The sequence below is a fragment of the Lissotriton vulgaris genome, unplaced genomic scaffold (genome assembly GCF_964263255.1).
Source record: "Lissotriton vulgaris unplaced genomic scaffold, aLisVul1.2 SCAFFOLD_554, whole genome shotgun sequence".
Lineage (NCBI taxonomy): Eukaryota > Metazoa > Chordata > Amphibia > Caudata > Salamandridae > Lissotriton > Lissotriton vulgaris.
Window position 1 is genome coordinate 981,370 of NW_028246286.1, and position 21,588 is coordinate 1,002,957.

Genomic DNA, 21,588 nt, shown 5'->3' on the forward strand with positions numbered 1-21,588 from the left:
AAATGACAAGAGCAATGCTTGTTATAGACTGGGACAAGGCTATATCTAAGACGGAGTCTGGTCTAACAGATAATCTAGCAAGTAATTACTAATAACATACCGTTATTGATGGCTTGTAACTTCTCTGCAAAATGGCAAGATGAAGTTGGAGCGTGTAAATGAAATAAATACAGCTTTCCAGATTCCTGCAGGGCAACATTAATTCCTAAGTTATGGTAAGGCCAGATTATCTCTATTACTGACACGTACTAATCTCTCTCTGCCGATGGCATACCTTTAAATACTGGAGTTGAAGTAGCGTGGAGGCGAACGTCTGCTTCGGGCGTAGTCCCGGAATGAAATGAGAGTAGTGCAGCGCGCGCGTATTTATGTGCACGTCGCTGCCGCTAATTAGGCTAATCCTGACTTAATTAGTGCTTAGAACGCGAGGAAAGACTACGATCTACTCGCAGGGGTCAAATGTAAACACGCTGTTGCTATGGAAACTAAACGCACGCCTCATTTTATTTGTGTTAACTAGAACTCGATGACAGACTGAGGTCCACTAAGACGGACTATTGCTGTTCTAACATACTATTAATCTAAATTACTAGATTTAATTTTTATCGCTAGTGTGCATCTAAAAAATGAATAAATGAACTGAAATACAAATAAAAGGGATATCAATACTGTAAACAAAAACTATTTTCCTAAGTTATTTGAACGGAGTGCAGAAGGGGTTAGTCTTCTGTTCTCCTATAATTTTATATTTAAAAGATTGCGTTCTCCCACGGGATTTCACTATTCAATCCCTCACGGAATGTATTGAGAGAAAAAATCCAGAAGACTTCGCGTTTTTTGCGTATTGCCTCACCTCCTTTGTCATCAGCAATGTTAATTTTTTCTAATATGCGCCAAGTGAAATCATTGGGACCATGGCCATGATCTAAGAAATGTTTCACAATGGGTGCAGTCATTTTTTTAGTTTTGACTGCTGAACGATGTTCTGTCAGTCTTGTCTGTATTGCATGTGATGTTTCACCTACATACCCTTGAGAGCATGGGCATTTCAAGAGATATATGACGTTAGAGGTTTTACAATTGTACATCTCTTTCGCATTGGCTGTATATCCGTTATGTGTGAAGGTAACTGCTGTGTCTATGTTTACACAGGATTTGCAACTTGAACAAGGAAAGGTACCTTTCACAGGGTTGTCTCCAATTAGGGATTTCTGCGCCATATGAAGAGAGTCAACAGGCCTTTTAATTCTGGAGTGGACAATATGATCTTTGATGTTTTTGTTACGCCTATGGGCAAAAAGAGGTTTTTCAAGTTTGATGGCTCCATTGCTGTTCAGGATGTGCCAAGAGGAGTTAATGACCTGTTTGACTTTCGCATTGACTGTTGAATGACGTGTGATGCAGACTAGTTTGTTCGCTTCTGTCTTAGATTTGCTTCTCAGCAGGCAATCTCTGTCATAGTACCGTGCTCTTTTATATGAATCTCGCACTAGTCTATGAGGGTAGCCACGGTCTAAGAATTTTTGTCTCATCCCTGCTGCCTGTCTATCAAAGTCTACGAGGCTGGTACAGTTTCTCCTGACTCTCAGAAATTGAGAGAAAGGGATGCTTTGTCTCTGATTCCTTGGATGGAAACTTCGAAAGTGCAGGAGGGTATTCCTGGCGGTCGGTTTTATAAAAAGATCTACTTTCAGTTTTCCTTCTTCATGGAGAATCCAAATATCTAAAAATTCCAACTTCTCCGAACTAATGTGGGAGGTGAATTTAAGATTGGGGTCGCATGTATTAAGCCATGCTAAGAAATCATCCAACGTCTCTCTCCCATCGGTCCAGACAAAAAAGATGTCGTCTATATATCTGGACCAATGGGAGACGGACTCGAAAAAAGGCGCTACTTCATTATGAATATGGCGCGCCTCGAATTCAGCCATGTAGATATTTGCTACAGACGGTGCCACTGAGGCCCCCATGCTGACTCCTTTTGTTTGTCGAAAGAGTTTATGTCCGAATTCAAATATATTCTCAGTCAAGACCATCTGGAGACATTGCAGCAAAAAAGTTTTAGGGCAGGGTACTGAGTAGAGGTCAATGAACCATTCTACTGCTGTGAGAGCCTCTCTAATGGGTATGTTACTATAGAGAGACTCTATATCTAGAGTGACGAGGAGATCTCGTAACGGGTTAAAACTTATACTTTCCACTTTGTTAATCATCGCACTGGTGTCTTTAATGTACGATGGGACATTCGGTATATGGGGACACAAATAACTGTCCACATATTTAGATAGTGCCTCTGTGGGTGTGCCTATCGTGGAGACGATCGGTCTATAGGGGGGATTTTTTTCGTCTTTGTGAATCTTTGGTTGTCCATATATGCAGGCAGTCTTGCCCGCATGGGTGTTTAAATAGTCAAACTCTTGGGCATTGATATCACCTTTTTCTAAGGCTCTGGTAGTTATGTGACGAATGTCTCTGGTTATTTTGTTAATGGGGTTATTTCTTTCAGGCTGGTAAAAGGTTTGATCTTCTAGCATTTTTAGCATGTTGCTCTCATAAATTTTTGAGTCGAGTACTGCTATTCCTCCGCCCTTATCGCAGCTCTTAATTGTGATAGATGAATCGGAGGCAAGTGCATGTAGGGCATCATGTTCTAATTTATCCATATTGTAAATCGGTTTCGGAATGAAACGAATGCTTTTTTCAAGTTTTTTGAGAACAACCAGCTCAAATGCTGCTACCTCCGGTCCAATCTGATCAAGGGAGGGGCTAAATGTAGATGGAAGTCTTAGGGTGAGAGGTTCTGATGATACCTGCTCGACTGCTTCATTCTGGAAGAACTTTTTTAATCGGATCTTCCTAAAGAAAGATATTATGTCACTATATAGCTCAAAGACATTCGTATTACAATGGGGAACAAACGATAGTCCTTTCGATAGAACGCTAACACTAGATTCATTTAGAGGGGTACTGGAAAGGTTAAATATGGGAATTACATCCCCGGTTTCCAGTACTGTCTGCTTCTTGTCTCTCTTACAAACTGGGGCTCCTGTTGTTGGTAATGGTTCTGAGGATCTTGTTGGTAATTGGGATCGGGTTGATAATGATGCTGGGGTTTGTATCCCCCCCTGGTCTGTGTTTGGAACCTCACTCTGGGTCTTCCGCGGCGACCGCCTCGGTTCCCTAAAAAAGGAGTCTGATTTTGGTTTCGTTTGGCTTGAGCAGAGTTGTAGTTGCTATCTGATTCATAGAAGGGATCTTCTCCTTCCCCTCCTGATTCAGATGAGACAGAGAAATTGTTAACTCTCTGTTGTTGATTTCTATTTGTATCTAGATAATGGTTTTGTTTATAAAAGTCAGATCTAAGATAGGGGTACGCTAGTTCGACCGAATAAATTCGTTTCTCTTTTGTAAGTTTGTCGTTTTTACGTTTTTCTAAATAGTTTACAAACGATTCTACTTCTTTGTTGAGATCTTCTAATTTTTTCATCGTTTCTTCTAAGTTCCCTAGTTGTTTAATGGCCTCTTCCAGAGTCTCTATTTCCTTTTTAATATCTAATGCTAGCTCTTTAGCTGTTGCTACTATGAGCATCATTAGGTCTCGCGAGCAACGACTCGCGATCATGCTCCATTTTTCTATAAAGCTACGATGATGTACAAACAGCCCTGGGATATTTCTTACTCGCAAGCCCATGGGGATGATGCCTGATTTCAGATAAGCTAACATAAATTCCCCATGGGCTTCCATTCGTCTTAATTTCTTTTTAAGGTCAAATAGTTTATTGTAATCATCTTGTCCCCTCTGGGTATTAGACGACGAGGTAGTAGCTTCTGATGGGGTATCGGATGTACCTATCAGTAGTGCAAATTCTGCATCAGAGAAGCCAAAAGTTTGAATTTGTGCCATTCCCAATTTTGAATCTCAAGTGGATATTTATTTATTATATGGATAAGATAAATGAAAAAAGAAAAAAGTTCTAGATAGAGATGATAGAAGAAAATAGCAAATAGTTACGAGACCAGGCTATTAATACATGAAGAGGTTATCCACACACTATCATATATAAGATAACATATATGAACCCTGCACAGACAAGCTGTGGGTAAACTCTTTGAAGACAACAAGGGTTCCCTGTATGCAAATTAACAATCAACCCCTAGGTCAGGGAATAAATCAATGGAAAAAACTACCTAGGCAGTCATATAGAAGTTAAACACACACTACGAAAAGGACCAACACTGAGAGTGAACAGCTTCCAATTAAAAACATAAGTTTATTACAATCACATAAACAATAGTTAAAAAGTACATTTCATAAAAGGTTGAATTCACATTAATCATAACATAAAAATTCTTGAACATAGAAGAGTGAGTTGTATGTCGACGCGTTTCGGCGACCAGCGCCTTTCTCAAGACAATTTTACAACTATCTGAAAATGAAATGATGTATTTGGCAGAGGTGGGCACACCTCACTTGTTGTTCCCGCCGGTTCTCCCACCCAAAGTGGGGGGTAGAACCAGTGGGGACCAGTTGCTGAAAGCAGCAAATGGTCTGGAGAGGCTCACAAAGGTGGTATGCCTTTGAAGCTTCTCCTTCGTGAACCTTGCCCATCCTGGGGGAGGAGGCTTGGCACCTCGTCCCAGGATGTGCTTTTTTTCAGGCCCCTGAGAGCAACAAGCTCTCGACCCAGGGGTCCAGAAACATGTCTGGTGGTGGCAGCCTAAGCAGCCACTCAGTCAGATCACTAGGAGTTGGTTGAGTTTCAGGGGGCATCTCTAAGATGCCCTCTGTTGTGCATTTTACATTAGGTCCCACACTGGCGTCAGTGTGGGTTTAATGTGCTGAGAAGTTTGATACCATACTTCCCAGTCTTCAGTGTAGCCATGATGGTGCTGTGGAGTTCGTAATTACCAACTCCCAGCACCATATACTCTTAATGGCAGCACTGCACTTACAGTGCCCATGAATGGACTTGGGCACTGCAGGGGTACAGAGCTCATGCACCTGGACCCTCACCACTGGCATAGGGTACCCAGCTAGAGGGGTGACTGATGTATTCCAGGGCAGTGGTTTGTGGGCATGGCACAAAGGGATGTGTGCCATATCGACTCTTCACTTTGTTCTGCACCAAGACACGCAGCCTGTAAAGGCGGTCTGTGAGTGTCAGGGTACAGGGCCTCTAAGGGTGGCAAAATGAGTGGTGCAGCACTTAGAGGTCTTCCCTGGTCACAGTGCCCTGTGTACCTGTGGTATCATTTACCAGGGGCTGACCTGTGGCCAGGGATGCCAATTGAGTTAGTTTTGAGGAAGAACACAGGCCCTGGGAACAGGATTGGCAGGGCCCCAGGGCACACCAAGAAAAAGTGCATCAGTAGTCTGGAAAAAAGTGGGGGTTACTGCAACAGAACCCCACTTTCTTACACCCCCGAGGACTTCTCTCCCGGGGCTGATAATTTCTAAATGGGAAAGTGGCGCAGGTCTACCCCCGCCCCATAAGCCTCAAAGAGGCCACAGGGACCCCCACCTCCCAGGGCCAGTGTATTTTTGGGGGGAGAGGGTGTGCCTCATTGTAGGACACTGCAGTCCTCGGCCAGGGAGAGTGCGGGCAGAATAGAAATCTATTCTCTTCTTGCGCTCTCCCAGGCCGGGAACACACCTTTGCTCCTGCCTGGGTGGAGCAGAGAAGTAAGCTGCTCCTGGCCCAGGTGTGAGAAAAGTAATAGAGCTTGCTCCCGCCAGTTCCCAGTATGGTGCTGGCCGACTGGTACCTGGAGGGCCATGATTATCTGCCCCGGGGTCCCCAACATTAGAAACATTGTGGGTGTCCCGGGCACCCCCCAATAATGTAAGTGGTCGACTCCTTGTTGTGTCCTCCCCCCACCAGCACAAACATTTTAAAAAATAGGTGTGGATGCCCATGGTGCCCAGTGTTAAAACTAAAAATGCCAGCTCCTGGTGCCTGTGTGGGTCTCCGGCAGGAACAGTGTGGGGTTCACCCGACCCTGTGGCCTCCAAATTAAAAAACAAAAAAAGGTGATGGTGCCCCAGGTGGGTACAGAGGCACCAAAAATATCAAGAAAAAAATCAATAATAAATGAACGGCAGAGAAGGAGGGCGCCATAATACCCTGCAAGGGCCTTTTACCTATATTTCTTGGAGCCAGATGCTTCTAGAAGGGGCAGGAGCGAAAGGCCATACACAACAGGAGGTTGAGTGCCAGAGAGGGTTGGTCCCAGGGTCCAGGCCAGGCTCTGGTCCCAACCCCATGCTACGTGCAGCTAAGGACCATTCACTGCAGAGGGTAGGGCACCCACCACCCTTGATACGCACAGCCAAAGTCGTGGACACAGTGGTGGTGGAGGTGGGGGTGGGGGGGTTGGGCGCTCACCTACACTTCGGAGACTGTGGTGAACATCTTACTTTTCTTTTTTTTTTAAACATAGAAATTCACAGAAAAAAACAGAATGTTAAAGTGACGTTCTAGTTGGGAATATGACATTTCCTAGCTTTCATAATGGAAAGTTTCAGTTCCATTAAGGACACAGTGGCGAGGATTATGCTCCTGTTTCGTCACTTTTTGTTGGGAAGCAGCCTTGGAGCCAATAGGGAACTGCCTCTCCCATGGACCCTTGGGAAGGGGGAAGGAATGTTGCCCATTCATAGTCCTATTTCTTGTGTATATATAGTCTTGCAGCACTTTCGACACCCGCTCTTTCTATGTGCAACAGTTGCCTCCCATTTTGCGATTCTCATTCCTTGTAAAAAAGGAAATAACTCATCCAACCCAAGGCGATCAAAACTCCTCCATGAGTAAAAGTGACACACTTGCTGAATAAGTCATAAGTACAATTATGGATACAAAACGCATATCTTCATTCCAATCCTCTGAATAAAGTAGCCAAAAAATGTGTTCTTATGCTTATGCCATAAGGTTCCACCGTCCATAAATCCAAGATAAGGGAAAGACAGAGAGACTCTCTGAATCAGGTGGGAATAATCCTTGCCTCTGTGTCCTTAATAGAATTGAAACTTTACGTTATGAAAGCTAGGAAAATTAATATTCTGTGGCAGGACCAGAGAAGAGAATTTTGCTCACTCAAAGCTTAATTAGCACCAATGTTGCCATGTTGACTACAGATTTGAAATAAAACGTCTTGAACGTAGAATTTGATGCCCAATCGCCCTCATTCAAGATATCTTCCAACCTAGCTCCCAATGAAAAAGCTTTGGATGCCCTACTGCCTCTCGCTGAATGTGCACCAAAGATAGAAGGGTTAATACAAGCCTCCTGCATGACTCCTCTCACCCATCAAGCTATGGTGGGAGATGATACTGCCTTAAACAGTTTATGTAAAGAAATTAGGAGCCGACGTTCCCCAGTTGGGCAAACCTCCTCAGTCATGGATTCATAAGCCTTAATGCAGCTTACTAGACCCAGGTTTGGTACTTCATGGAAAGCAGGATGAGAGACTACTCTGGAATTACATTTAGTTCTTCTTGAAATATGAAAAGTGAACCCCTCCTGGGTGAATTTCCTACCTGTAATGTCCAGGGCTCTTACATCTGGCACTCGTCTCCATGAGGTCAGGCATACCAACATGGTCAACTTACCTGTGGATTCCTTCCTAGTGAGGTACTTATGGTGTTGCCATTAAAGAAAGTTTAAGAACTTTGTTCACATCCCAGAGCGCAGAATATCTGGGTTCTTGTGCAAAAGGCAATCTTATACCCCTCATCAATATCCTAATCAGAGGCTGTTCATCCACTGGAACACCATCGAGGGTGACCTGTGCTCCAACCCCTCCTTAACCAAAGAGGATACAAAGATTTAAGATTTGGATCCCTTTGCACTTCACAGGATCTGTATCCCTTTGTAAATACCAACTTAACCATTGCTCCCAGGTGAAATCTGTACCCCTTAATTGTTGTATCTGTCCATGCTTTTGATGAGAGGCACTCTGCATCCTCTGTAATCCTCCATGTCATGTGGTGTAACGTCCCATCCTGAATCATGTGGTGGGGATTCCCCAGGGTGTCCAGAAGAATATCCAGCCTCTGGGAAAAATAGTTTGGGAAATCCCAGGAAAATTCCATCATCACTGTAAACCAGACTTGAGATCTCCAGAACAGAGTGACGACCACCAGATCCGCCCTTTGTCATCTGACCTGCGCCAACACTCTCATTATCATAATGAATGGGGGAAATGCGTACCCTTTCTCCATACTCCAATCCTGAATAAAGGCATCCATAGCCACCGCTGGCGTAAGGCAAACAAGTCCCAATGGTACACTATCCTCAAATTCCTCTGGATGTAACTTCCATACACTGAGATCCTGCAGGTATCGGGAGTGGCAATCTGCCACATCATTGGATTTCCCCAGAAGATATTCTGCTGTCACCGAAATGTTGCGTTTCAGGGAATCCTGCCAAGATTCCTTTTTCTAGATCCGCCAGAATCTTGGATCGGAACTCCCAAGTGCTTGATGTAGTATACTTCTGAGACGCTGTCCATCTTCAGCACCACACATCAACTCGCCTTCTACTTCGTCCTACAACAAAGTGTGACAGAACCCCCTAGAAGCACCAGCCAATGTATGTGCTTACTATGTTCTTTGGATGATCACTTTCCTCCTTTGGATATATCTCCACATCTAGCTCCCCAGTCTGTTTTGCTGGTGCAGGGATTCTATAATGCTGTTGGAACAGGAAGCAGAGATTGCTTTCCTGTTCCAGGCCTCCAAATGGGTTAGCCACTATCTTATCTCCCTGATGTCTTCTGTCAAAGAGACTGACTCTGAGCATTTCAGACCTCAGAGCAGATGCTATGTCTTCAACCGCTGAATCACCGTATAATGAAAAGGGCCCAGAAAAACTACCTGTATCGATGATGCCAGCAAACCCACGAGGCTGGCTAACTGTCTGAGGGTTGTGCTCTGAGGTGGCAGTTTTCCTGAGCTCATGTTGAATCTTTGTATCTTTTTGGAAGGAAGCCTTTGGGTGAATCCCTTGGGGTCTATGATGAATCCCAAGAACGTTGGTCTTTGTATGGGAGCAAGCAAGGACTTCTCCTCATTGATCACAAAGCCCAGGTATTTCAATAAATTGACAGTCATCTGAAGCTGTCTCTATCATGTTTTTAACTCTGATATATCAGCAGAATATTGTCAGGCTAAACAATCTAGCATAGGCTGCTGCTTCAGAGGAGTTCTATTTCCAGCGTCAGAGCCTTGGTAAAGCGCCAAGGGATGGACAACCGGCCAAATGGGAGTGTCTGAAATGTGACTGCCTGTTGCCGCCAATCAAATTACAGAAATCTATGGTGAGATGGAAAAGTTTGGACTGTTTGGGGTAATTGGATCTCAAGGATGTATACCTAACAGTTCTCTGGTCTCATCAGATCGCGTAATAGATGGATTTGTTCCATCTTAAAGTGACGATACACCAGCCACTTGTTGCATTCCCTGAGATTGATTACCGGGTGTTGTCATCCATCTTTCCTTTCCACAAAAAAGAGGTTGCTCACAAAACCGGTCGGGTGAATGACTGTAGGAGCAAATAATGTACAAAGCAATGGGATAACCCAGTATCCCTCAAAACCTGGGTATATACACTATAACCAAGCTCACATGTGCCGTTTTTATCGATTGAATTAACGGACAGTCCCTTGTTCACTTTATTTTGTCATGGTAATTTCTGACACGTTGTATGAGTAATTGGAAAAACATACAGTAAAAGTTTGCTCATTCTGAGAACAATATACACTCTCAGTCTTTCTGTGTGTGTTCAACTTTTTAATTTTATTTCAATCACCTTTCAAAATGTAAAAACTACAAAGAAATTGTTGCCTACCCAACAGAACCAATTGTTTTCTATAGTGTAGGAGCAAATAGGCCGTTTCCTCAACAATTCTGAGATCTCCTGATGAATGTATGACCATACTTCGCATATCATTACTACGCATGATTTTAGTGCGATGTTTTTACTTGGCATAAACCATTATTTCGCAAGTTTTAACTGTGCATGCATTTGTAACGCAAATGGTTATAAATGTACTATGGTTTATGCTAATTAAAAACATTGCACTAAAATCACCTTACACTACAACACCACTACACTACCCAAAACTCTAATACACTACCCCCTACACAACCTTCCCCGTTTCCTGGCCCCCCACTCTAACACTACACTTCACAACCCCCCAACACTACCCTAAACCCTAAAACACTACCCTAAGCTACACCACACCACACCACTACCCTAAACCCTAAAACACTACCCCCTGCACGACTCTCACCCTTCCCCCAGTCCTCTACCTACATTACAACACTACCTGCATGACACCCCAACACTACCCTAAACCCTAAAACACTACCATACACTACACAAACACCACAACACTACCCTAAACCCTAAAACACTACCCCCTGCACAACCCACCCCCAGTCCTGTCCCTACACCCAAACACTACCCTGCACAACCCCGACACTACCCTAAACCCCAAAACACTACCCTACACTACACTAACGCCACAACACTACCCTAAACTCTAAAACTCTACCCCCAGCACGACCCTGCCCCTACCCTCAGTCCGGTCCCTACACTGAAACACTACCCTGCATGACCCCCGACACTATCCTAATCCCTAAAACACTACCCTACACCACACAAACACCACATCACTACTCCCCAACACTACCCTTCAAGAGCCCCGACACTACCCTAAACTCAAATACACTACTCTACACTATTCAAACACAACCCTTCAACCTGAAAGACTACCCCTGCACGACCCCAAAAAACTACACTTACCTCTCTCTCCTCCGTTGTTCCTCTCTTCTCCGGCCACCTGCAGCTTCCAGCGATGTCAGATCCGCATATCGTTGTTTGGACACGAAAGCGCCTTCCAAACAACGATGTGGATAGCGCATACCATTACACGAAATGCATTGTAACAACGCTTGCGATGTAACAACTTGCTTACTAATGGTACGCGTTGTAACATCGCAAGCGTTACTATGCTTGTGAAGTCATGGTATGCGCACTAGCAGCCGCACACTAAAGGTCATTTAACCTCCTGATTGAGGAGGGTGGATTGCTCTTGGGATTACAATAGAGGTTGCGGTCTGGACGGTTGGGAAGGAGTCCTTATGAACTCCATATGAGAATCTTGGCCTGTCTGAAGAACCCACACATCGGCTGTCAGAGCCTGCCAGTAATCTAGAAACAGAGCCAATCGCTCTCCAACTCTTAGTTGGGAAGAAAGGAAAGTTCTCACCTTGGGAAAAACCTTGGACGTGACCACAACCACCTCCTCTGGCTCGATGGTTCCTCTGGAAGTGTCTAGACAGAGGGAAAAAACTCTCCATATTTGGATTGATCCTACTACTGTTCTTGGCCTGTCTGGGGGGTGTTGGAGATAAAGCGGACAGTCAAGCTCCCCCTACCATGACCGGCCCCAATGAAAACCTTGGAGGGGAAAATATTTTTGCTACAGACCTGTGCTTTGGCGAGAGAGGTGAAAGTGGCAACAGATTTGCCTAACTACATGATGGAAGTCATCAAACAACCCTCCTTGGGCTATGTGGCCAGGTTCCAAAGTTGCTAAGTCCTCCAATTGTGGGTCGTCCTCGATTAGAAGAGATGCCTCACCATTGACATTGCACAATTTGCGTTGCCTAAGAATATAACTGTCAGGGGGAAAGGATCACTGGTCCTGCTTAAACCTTGGGTTCACAAGTCAAGGAACTGGTATCTCCCAAACATATATGACTCTCATACACGTGTATGTTGATAGTGATAGTCTCTCTTTAGCGGTATATACTGTGTCCCCGCTTTTCTACACGTGCGTGCGTAATCATTGAGTCATTTTTTGTCTTGTGCACCCTCCACCAGGAGGTTTGCCTTAGGGTTTAAGGCAGTAGTGATCGTGGAAAGTGGGGGGTAGTGGTGTGATTGTTAAAAATCCGGACAACCAGACAAAAAACCATTTAATAGGTCTGGGTTCGGACTAAAACTAAAAATTACTGATGCACTTTGCGAATTGGTAAGGGATTCTAGTGCATTATATAGGATATTGTTAAAAAGAGGTCAACATGTTTCAGCCTTTGGTAGTCAACAGATCTATAGGCTTTTGTCAGGACCAATGGGGGTTAGTGAATGGTGAAAAAACTGTGAGAAGAATAAAGGGTTATTGACCTGATTCTTCGTGACTTTAAGGTTTCATTGTACCTGCAAAAATAGAAAACACGCACACAAACAACGAGGCACAGTGCCTCTAGATAAAAACACAAAACGGCCTCACTGTATAGCATATTCCACTATAGATCACGCACAGTGATATTGTCAGAACTATGGGAACCTCACTACAGTATTATTGTCAGAACTATGGGCACCTCAGTATAAGTCGAACCGAAGCATGAGAATGGAAGAGTTGACGCCCGAAATGAGTATGACGGGAAGTATTGCCATTTTCTAGTTCCTTACAAAAAACTAAGGTACTATTGTACATAACTATGTGTTTCTCCATACCCTATCTCCCTGTTTGTCGTTGTTTGTGTGCGTGTTTTCTGACACAGTATATACCGCTAAAGAGAGACTATCACTATCAACATACACGTGTAGGGGAGTCATATATGTTTGGGAGATACCAGTTCCTTGACTTGTGAACCCAAGGTTTAAGCAGGACCAGTGATCCTTTCCCCCTTCTGATTATGAAAGTTATCTACGGAGACTGAAAGGATTCTCACTCTGCCTCCCCCATCCCCATGATTATACATAAGAATATAACTGCCCTTTGGGCCCAGCCGATACGATCTCTGGATGAGGGACTTGGACTGTTTTTCCTCCTTGACCATGTCTAGGATTTGGTAAGGGGTCCTTTAACATCCAACAACTTATCCGGACATGACTTCCATAAGTGGTCTATGCCCTTCTTAGGACACCTTGTATATTTGGCCAAGAATGTTGCCATGCGTGCATTGATTTCAGGGATCATAGCCACCTTGCTCTCCAGGGCTGGCAGAGGGCATTCCGCCCCTCTAGTGGGCCTGAACCTCCTTGTCCATGAGTCTCTGTAGATGCCCCACCACAGAGGATGCCACTTTCTCGTTCGGGGACCACATAGAGGACCGGGGGTGCACCAAATCTTCTGGATCTAACATGTCCGCCACCAGGTTCCCCGGGCTCAGGGCTCAACCGGGGTTGGGCTACCTCGTCTGAATATGGGCACCATGGTCTAGAAGACTGCGCCAACTCATTAATCTTTCTCTCAAGGAGTGCTAGGGCTGAAGTCACCACATGGCGTTTAGAGGCATCCACAGCCTCACAAAATTCATCATCCAGGGATAGAAAGTAGGTTGACTGCCCTTCCAAATAGGCACTCTCAGATACCTGCAATTTAAAATGCCAGTATGGTGCTAAGTGACCTAGCACATTTAAGTGACTCTGGCTATCACTTCCAGATCAAATAACCTGAGTTTAAAAGGGTCACAGCCTAGGCCCGAACCAAAAATACAGACCCGCTGAAATGGGCGTAGCTGTCCCCGCACTACAACAGAAACGAAAGGGAAACCCTTCAAATACAGACCTGGGAGGACCCTCTCGTCGGATCTCCCGCTATGAAAGGATTGTATCGCGTGGCCGCTGCAGACCCAGAGCTGTATCTCCATGGTAAGTAAGCGCCCTCTAGTGGCCGGCTCTCACCAACGTGCGCACGCATGGCCCTGAATTTCAAGGATTAAAGGCCGCGTGAACAGAGCTGCGATCCTGTGGATGGCTTGAAAAATAAAAGTTAGAGCATACAACACAGTAAGCATCACATGAAATCCGTATAACACCCCAGTGACATGGGGAAAAAACAAAGCACTTCACGTCACGTCGGCTGGAGCAGTGAAGAAAGAGAAGGTGTAGAAAGTGCTGATTAACTTTATACATGAAGGGAGACTATGATTAGTTAACGTTATTTATTCCCTTTTCACAAAGGTTCGTGGGAGGGGTGGTTTTCTGTTGGTTTTGAGGCTGCTGTTTAGTAGAAGTGTGAAAACATGAGCATAATCCTCGCCTCCAGTCTGCAATAGAATTGTAATTATATTTGAGTTTATGTAAAAAAAAAAAGAAGAAATTCACTGAAAAAAGACCCCCCTCTTTCGCCCGCTAGTGCGACTTGCCAAATACAGAAGAGAAGAGAGCCTGCTGCGACGGCACCGGTGAGGAGAAGGAGCCAGACGCGAACGTGGTTCACCAGTGCCCGGTCAGTCCCCGCCTGTGCCACCTTGTGTAGGTACGCGGCCCTCCGTTGACTGCAAGGAGGGGGTGCCTCACAAGCCTGGTGACTGAATGCCTATTTTACGCACTCAGGATTGCCCTGCTGCAATACCCACCTAATAAAGGTCCCAGCCGTGAGGAAATCGGCTAATGCACTGGCACAGGGCCGAAATGATGGGAGGGCGAGCTAGAGGGTGAGGGGGACGGCGCTTCCCAGTAACACCGGGACTGGTGCTGCCGATGGAACTATCACGATGCCCCCATGGCTGAAACCATGAATGTTGTACTTACAGCGGAGAACGAGCAGCCGGACATTGGACATAGTTTTTCCTTGTTCTCCCTGTTATGTTTCCTGTCCTCCTCCGCCCCCTCCCTCTGAGATCCTGTGACTGCCTCCCCTTTCCATCCCTTCGTAAAGACGTAGAGTCTGCTACCTTTATGGTTTTTGGATGGATTTTGGTATATCGTCATTTTGTGGCACTGCTGTCGGCTCCCTTGGGTTCTCCATCTTGCGGTTTCGGTTCTGTCCCCTTTAAGTACTTTCCCCCTTGCCTGACACTATCTACTTTCCTCACCCCCTTTTTAGGTTTCGCCTGCCGAAGGCTACGCTCTGCGCAGCTTTTCGGCGCAGGCGAAATCTATTGTTTTACAATATGGGCTTCAGGAACGTCCCCCGGCTCCCATTGGCTAGCTCCATAAATGGAGGCTAGCCATTGGGAGCCGGATCTGTCCGTCAAGGCCGGACCAGATTCGGGGGCGTTCCCGCGATTTTTTCGCTCTCCACCCACTTCTGTTCGTCATCGCGGCGGTGGGTGTGTGTTATTTTTTTTTTCGAGTCGGCCTGTTTTCTGCAAGATTTGAGTTCCCACGAAGCGATCAGGTAAGGAGCATTTTGTTTATAAATGTGTTTTCACTTTGTATGTTTCCCATCTTATGTTGCCTGCCCGCCCCCCCTCCCGCTGTCCGTGCCTTTACCGCTCGTTTTGTGTATCCCGTCTTATGTTGCCTGCCCACCCCCCCTCCCGCTGTCCGTGTGCCCGCCCGGCCCCCCTCCCGCTGTCCGTGTGCCCGCCACGCAAGCGGCAATTAGTAATAATAATGTTCCATCCATTGTATTTTACAAGCCGGCGTCCATTACTGCTCTGCAGTGAAGTGTTATAGCCACGAGGCATTAACGTGCTATGCGGGAAGTGATATTCAAGTGCAGGGAAAGCGAAACCAAAGACTCGAGCACGTGCAGGCTTCAAGTGCGTCATAACAAATGCAACCGTTGTTGTGTGGGGATTCCGTGCTAGCAGAATATTTGCTGTTTTACCTCCCAGGTGATCAGAGTGCAGCCCCAACAATTTGCACAGTTCATACATGCGCCAAATTGTGGTGGATGTGGAATGGTTCAGACGTATTCAATTATGCTCCTCTGGCTACATTTTGTGTCATTATTTGCACTGTCTGACAATGGATAAGTTGGCAGTGGCACCTACTGAAAAATGCAAAATAAATAATGTGTACCAGATAGTTATTCCAAAAGTCATGACAATTGTTGGTGCAAAATTGCTGCTAATTTATGGGCCAGATTTACAAATGTTTATTGCAACACAGCAACAACCAAATTTACTGCGCTGCGTTGCACAAGAAAACACCACACAGCCATATCTATGAAGATTGCCTGCTGCTGCAGTCATTCCCTGCACTAGCGCTCTGATTATGCCGGTGTGAATGACACATCTTTGCACTGTAGGGCAGAGGCCAGTGTGCTCTGTGAAGCACAGGATCTGTACTAGGCGCATCCCATTCATTAGATGTGTGCTGTGAACTTCGAAATGCATACAATATGTGGGTTTTTTGAGAAATGGAAACATTTCCTTTGTTCGTGTCTACTTCAAGAAAGTGCGAGTTTTTAACATAGCGCCCTGTCTGGCTTTCTTAGACCAAGCTTTGCATTAAAGCCTATGGGATTTAGACTGATCCTCGCAAGTAACGCCCCAGTAACACCGCCTTCACACAAAACTGACGAAAAGTAGCAGTAGGACAAAGTTGTTTATGCGCTGAGAAAAGAGACCCTTTCCAGCTCAAAATACCTTTTGACTGGAAAGTCAATGGCAATGCATTACTTTGTAAATGTGGTTCCAAATCAATGGAAATATTGGCGCAAAATTGCACCTGTACAAAATCTGCAATCACACCGGAAGCTGCACACATTGCTTGGGTTGCTACATTTCAGTGAGTGTAACAACGGACATATTTGAAGGTCCCTTTCATGTCCTTGGTGCTGTGCATGTTTTATTATCACTTGCCAAAATTGACCAGGCAAACACATCTAATAACAAACACTCACCAAATAAAGGTATGTTTATTCAAAGTATGCCTGGGGCTCCTTCACCCACACACTAGCTTGTTCCTACATTGCTTTCCTTCTTTTGTTGTGCATCTGCCTCTCCCAGACTACTGTTTTTAGGTTTTGCCTGGCGAGCTGCGCACTGCACAGCTGCAGGGAAAACCTCATGAGAAGAGTAGAGTGCTTTGGTCCCCGCCTCTGTTTCCATTGGCTAGCTCCATAAATGGAGGCTAGCCATTGGAACAGAGATCTGTCCGTCATGGCCGGACCAGATTTGTGGGCGTTCCCGCGATTTCTTCCCTCTCCGATCGTCATCAAGGCCGTGGGCGGGGTTTATTTTTTTTTTTAGTCCGTTTCGTTTGGTCATTCTGCGTTTTAATGTATGTCCAGATTTGTGTCGCAATGTATGGTGGTGCAGTGTATGACTGGGCATTCGAGACCAAGTGAGTTGGGAAGGGAGCATGTATTGTATTGCACAGTCTTGAATACACTACCTCCTACAGGGACGCCTGCTGACTCTCCTCTTGATACTCTTCTGCAGGAGTAAATGCACAAGCCAGTTTTCATCGTAGTGCAAAATGCAAACTGAAATAGTTGCAATACAAATCGCATTTGCGAGAGATTAAGCTATTGCCATTGTAAATGACAATGCCATTTATTTATCTGTTTTCAAAACCAACACATAAATAACAAGTTTGTCATTCACAATGCCAATAGCTCAAACTTTTCCAAAGGCGAAACCGTTGCATTGTAAATGCTTGTTTACCTTTCCCCCTCTACCTTCCATTCCCCATTAGACATGTGTCTTGGCTATGCTATGCGCTAATAACTCTTGTTATTGTGTAATCACTGTTTTTTCCTATGTTTATACTTGGCTCCTGTAACTGATGTTGTTTTGTAACCTGTAACTCGCTGATCATCATGTAAAGCGCTCTGATACCTCTGGGTCTAGCGAGCGCTATATAAAACTCTGCAATTAAATCAAATAAGCAGAGAGCGGAACTGCATAATCTTAGGCTTCCCAACTCAGAAGGGACACTGGGGTTACCAAACTGACTTTGATTATTACTCAGCACAATTGTAATGGGTGGCTAAGTGGTTTGCTTAACCATTGTCATTGGAGGTGCACCTTATGTCAACATAACTCTCCTTAACCCCTCCTGTGCTCATGACGAGGTCAGCTCGTCATGAGCCACGGCGCTCCGGTGCTCATGACGAGCTGAGCTCATCATGAACGCGCCCGTTAAATGGAACGCTCGCACGCTGGGCTAATTCCCCTGCTGTGCTGAGCGTTCCATTGGAACGGGTGTGATCATGACGAGCTCAGCTCGTCATGAGGACCGAAGCGCCGTGGCTCATGACGAGCTGACCTCGTCATGAGCACCGGGGCGATGTGCGCGCCCCCACACCCCCCAGCACAGCAGGGGGAAACAGTCACGCAGGGAAGGGGTTAAAAAAAGATAATGGCCATACTGGTGGCAGGCAGATCGACATATAAGAAACTGCCAAGACTACTTAAAGTAGCTAAATACGGCTTGAAGTGGTACTTACAAAGAAGAAGTCCCTTGAGATTGTATATGCTCCAGGGATCTCGATAGCAATGTTGAACAATAAGAGAGGTGAGGGCTTTAATTAATGGGACTCCCGCAGTATCCCAAATTTGGGTGACCTATAGAACTCGGCCACATCCATAAGCATCCTGGATTAGACGCAGGTCCATGAGGTTGCTAAGGGACATTTCTTGTAGTTTGGCAAGTTGGCCATAACCCTACATATACACTGGAAAGGAACGTTACCACTGAACTGCAGTGTAGTACATTGCAATTGTTACTTGGCCTGGGAAATGGGAGGAATAAAACTTTTATTGATGTACTCAAGACTGACTTATTAGACCTCAAATAAAATGGTCACATGACATGGGGATGGAACTGTCCATGGGCGACTGGTCATCAGTGCTAAGATACATGCCTAAAATTTCTAGGAATATGAGGTTTAAAAGTTTGAAATAGTAGGAGTTCTTACACAGAATGTGCTTGACAGATAAGAGGTTATCTAGGACAGTGCTCCCAAACGTCTGGGAACCATGGCCTAATTTTTATATCGACTAGCTTTTGCGACCCATCTGGTTCTAACTGAGACGAGTTGAGCAATTTTTGTAATTTTTGTTATTGTTGTAGTAGTAGAGATGTTTTTTAAAATCCTTTGATTTACCAAATAAGAGAAATTGTTTGTAAGAAATCTTACACCCTTGACCAGAGTGGAGGAACACACAGATATGCACACCATTCTTCGGCCCATGCATGGCTGCCTGGTGAACATAATGATGAAAACATACAGTCTGAGTGCCCAGATGGGCATGAATTTGTGCAAGCTGTAAACATTTTGTTTCTTAGCCCTTAACCTGTCACCTTATCACCCCTGGCACAGAGGCAATAGCTTTCTGCCGTCTGAGATTTTAGGCCATTAGTAGGCTTGAAAGAAACTATTGGTCTTGATACATCGTCCGAGATTGAGTGTGCCATATTTGCAGGATAAAGTAAGTATCTTTGGCCTTACTCAAAGTCTTCTGGAATACTTAAAGGCAAACATGCTGCAGTTCCTAGTAAAAACTTAGCTTTCAAGCTGTCTGTGAAGTTTATGATGATATGAGTGGGATCATTTTATTTGCCACCTGAATCCTGTTTCAATGTCTGCTGTGTAGCTTGGACACAATTTTTAGTCCGAACGAGGGTTCTGATATTTCATTTTGGTACATTTATAGGTGTGTATGCTGTGCTCAGCCGGATACCATCTGTTCTGCTGTCACCGTTCAGAAAAGACGAGCCGTCGATGGATGGCGTTGGATTATGCAGGAATTTCAATTGGTATCCTGGGCTGTTATGTATCAGGAGTGTTCTATGCGTTCTACTGTAATAGTGTAAGTGTCTGGATGTTAAAGTTTGTGTGTTCTTTGTTTAAAATGTATTACTGTAAAATGAATCCGCATTCTTGGGTAAAGTCGGTAATGGGCATTGTGTTGGTGCTTGAAGTAAATTGCTTTTTTTGTGAGTATGCAAGTACAACAGCAAATATAATGTGTTAATTTGAACGCAATATTCCCTTGTGTTTTGATATACTTTCAGTGGAAATAAAATTGAGCCAACTCTGCAAATGTTTTCCTTTTTTTGGAGTCTGTGATGCATTCACACATGAGCTCCCCAAAAACGTATTTTTTCTACAACTTGGTAGAATTCTTTCAGATAAGGATGACTGCACCAGAAATTGAGGACTCTCTTCACTTTCTAGGTCTCGCCTAGGCAGCGCGCATGCGCTGCTTCAGGAGATGACCTTTTGAAATAGGTCTGCTCCTTTTCAAGCACACTCGTGCTTGTGCTGGCATTCACCTTGCATGAGCGAGCAGCGGAGCGCGTGCTAATTGAAAGCATATGGCTCTCGCGCCGCCGCTGCTCGCTCCCGCAAGGGGGATGACAGCACAAGCACCAAACAGAGATCCGACACTAACCACCTTAAATGCATCCTGCTTAACACCCGCTCGGTCCACAGACACGCCATCGACCTTTGGAATCTACTTGACACCATCTCTCCAGACGTCGCCTTCCTAACAGAAACCTGGATGAACGCCTCTTCAGCTCCAGACATCACCATAGCCATCCCGGACGGATACAAGATCATCCGAAAAGACCGCACCAACCAAACAGGAGGAGGCATCGCCATCGTCCATAAGAACTCCATCCGCATCTCAACCAGCTCAGACGCCAACCTCGCTAGCGCCGAACACCTTCACTTCCAGATCCACACCGACCCCAAAACCACACTCAGAGGCACACTCCTCTACAGACCACCAGGACCCCGTGCACAATTCAGTGAAGACATCACTGACTTCATCACCCCACACGCCCTCCCCTCCGAGGACCACATTCTACTGGGAGACCTCAATTTTCACCTGGAAAAGAGTAACGACAGCAACGCCACCACCCTTCTGGACAATCTCGCCAACCTCGGACTCAAACAACTTGTAAACACCCCCACCCACAACGCTGGACACACACTTGACCCTATCTTCACCTCCAGCAAACACATCTCATTCAATCACACCACAGCTCTCCATTGGACAAACCACAGCTGCGTTCACTTTGTCTACAAAAAGACCACAACCCACAATCACCCACAACCTACTCTGCGAAGAAACTGGAACAAAATCACCATCGACCAGATCTCCACATCCCTTTTTCAAAACCCCCCTGCCTATTCATCGAACCCTAACCAAGCAGCCATTAACCTCACACAATGGCTAACCAACAGCGCCGACAACCTAGCACCCTTGAAAAAACGCCAAATCAAACTAGGCAGCAAAAACGCCCACTGGTTCAACGATGATCTTAAGAAATCCAAGAAACTCTGTCGCTCCCTTGAGAAGGTCTGGAAAAAAGACCCTGACACTAGCACCAAGGACGCCTTCAAAAACGCCACCCGTATACACCACCAACTGATCCGGACAGCCAAGAAATCAGCATTCAAAGACCGACTAGACAACAATGCCCACAACAGCAAGGAATTATTCAACATCGTCAAAGAGTTTACTAACCCCACTGCCAACTCCAACGACATCACTCCCTCCCAAACCCTCTGCGACTCCTTAGCTTCGTTCTTCCACGACAAAATCGCCGACATCCACAACAGCTTTGACAACCAACCCGGAGACCAACCCACCCAACCTTCTGCCGAACCCTCACCCTCCTTGAACATCCTTTCTGACTGGAACCCAATATCCACCGAGGACACCATCCGCCTGATGAACTCCATCCACTCAGGATCCCCCACAGACCCCTGTCCTCACCACATCTTCAACAAAGCAGACTCCATCATAGCACTACACCTCCGAGACGTCATCAACTCCTCCCTCAACTCCGCCACCTTCCCGGAAAGCTGGAAACACGCCGAACTCAGCGCCCTTCTGAAAAAACCCACAGCAGACCCCACCGAACTCAAAAA

General features: G+C 45.4%; 1 protein-coding gene across 1 annotated transcript in view; it reads left to right on the forward strand.

Moving 5' to 3' along the window:
- The window catches only part of LOC147666005 (progestin and adipoQ receptor family member 3-like), a 299,963-nt gene that overhangs the window by 144,876 nt on the left and 133,499 nt on the right, over positions 1-21,588 (forward strand). The window contains exon 4 of the mRNA XM_086949331.1: positions 19,358-19,513. Within this exon, the coding sequence (XP_086805457.1) occupies positions 19,358-19,513 (156 nt within the window). The remainder of the gene's footprint in view (positions 1-19,357; positions 19,514-21,588) is intronic.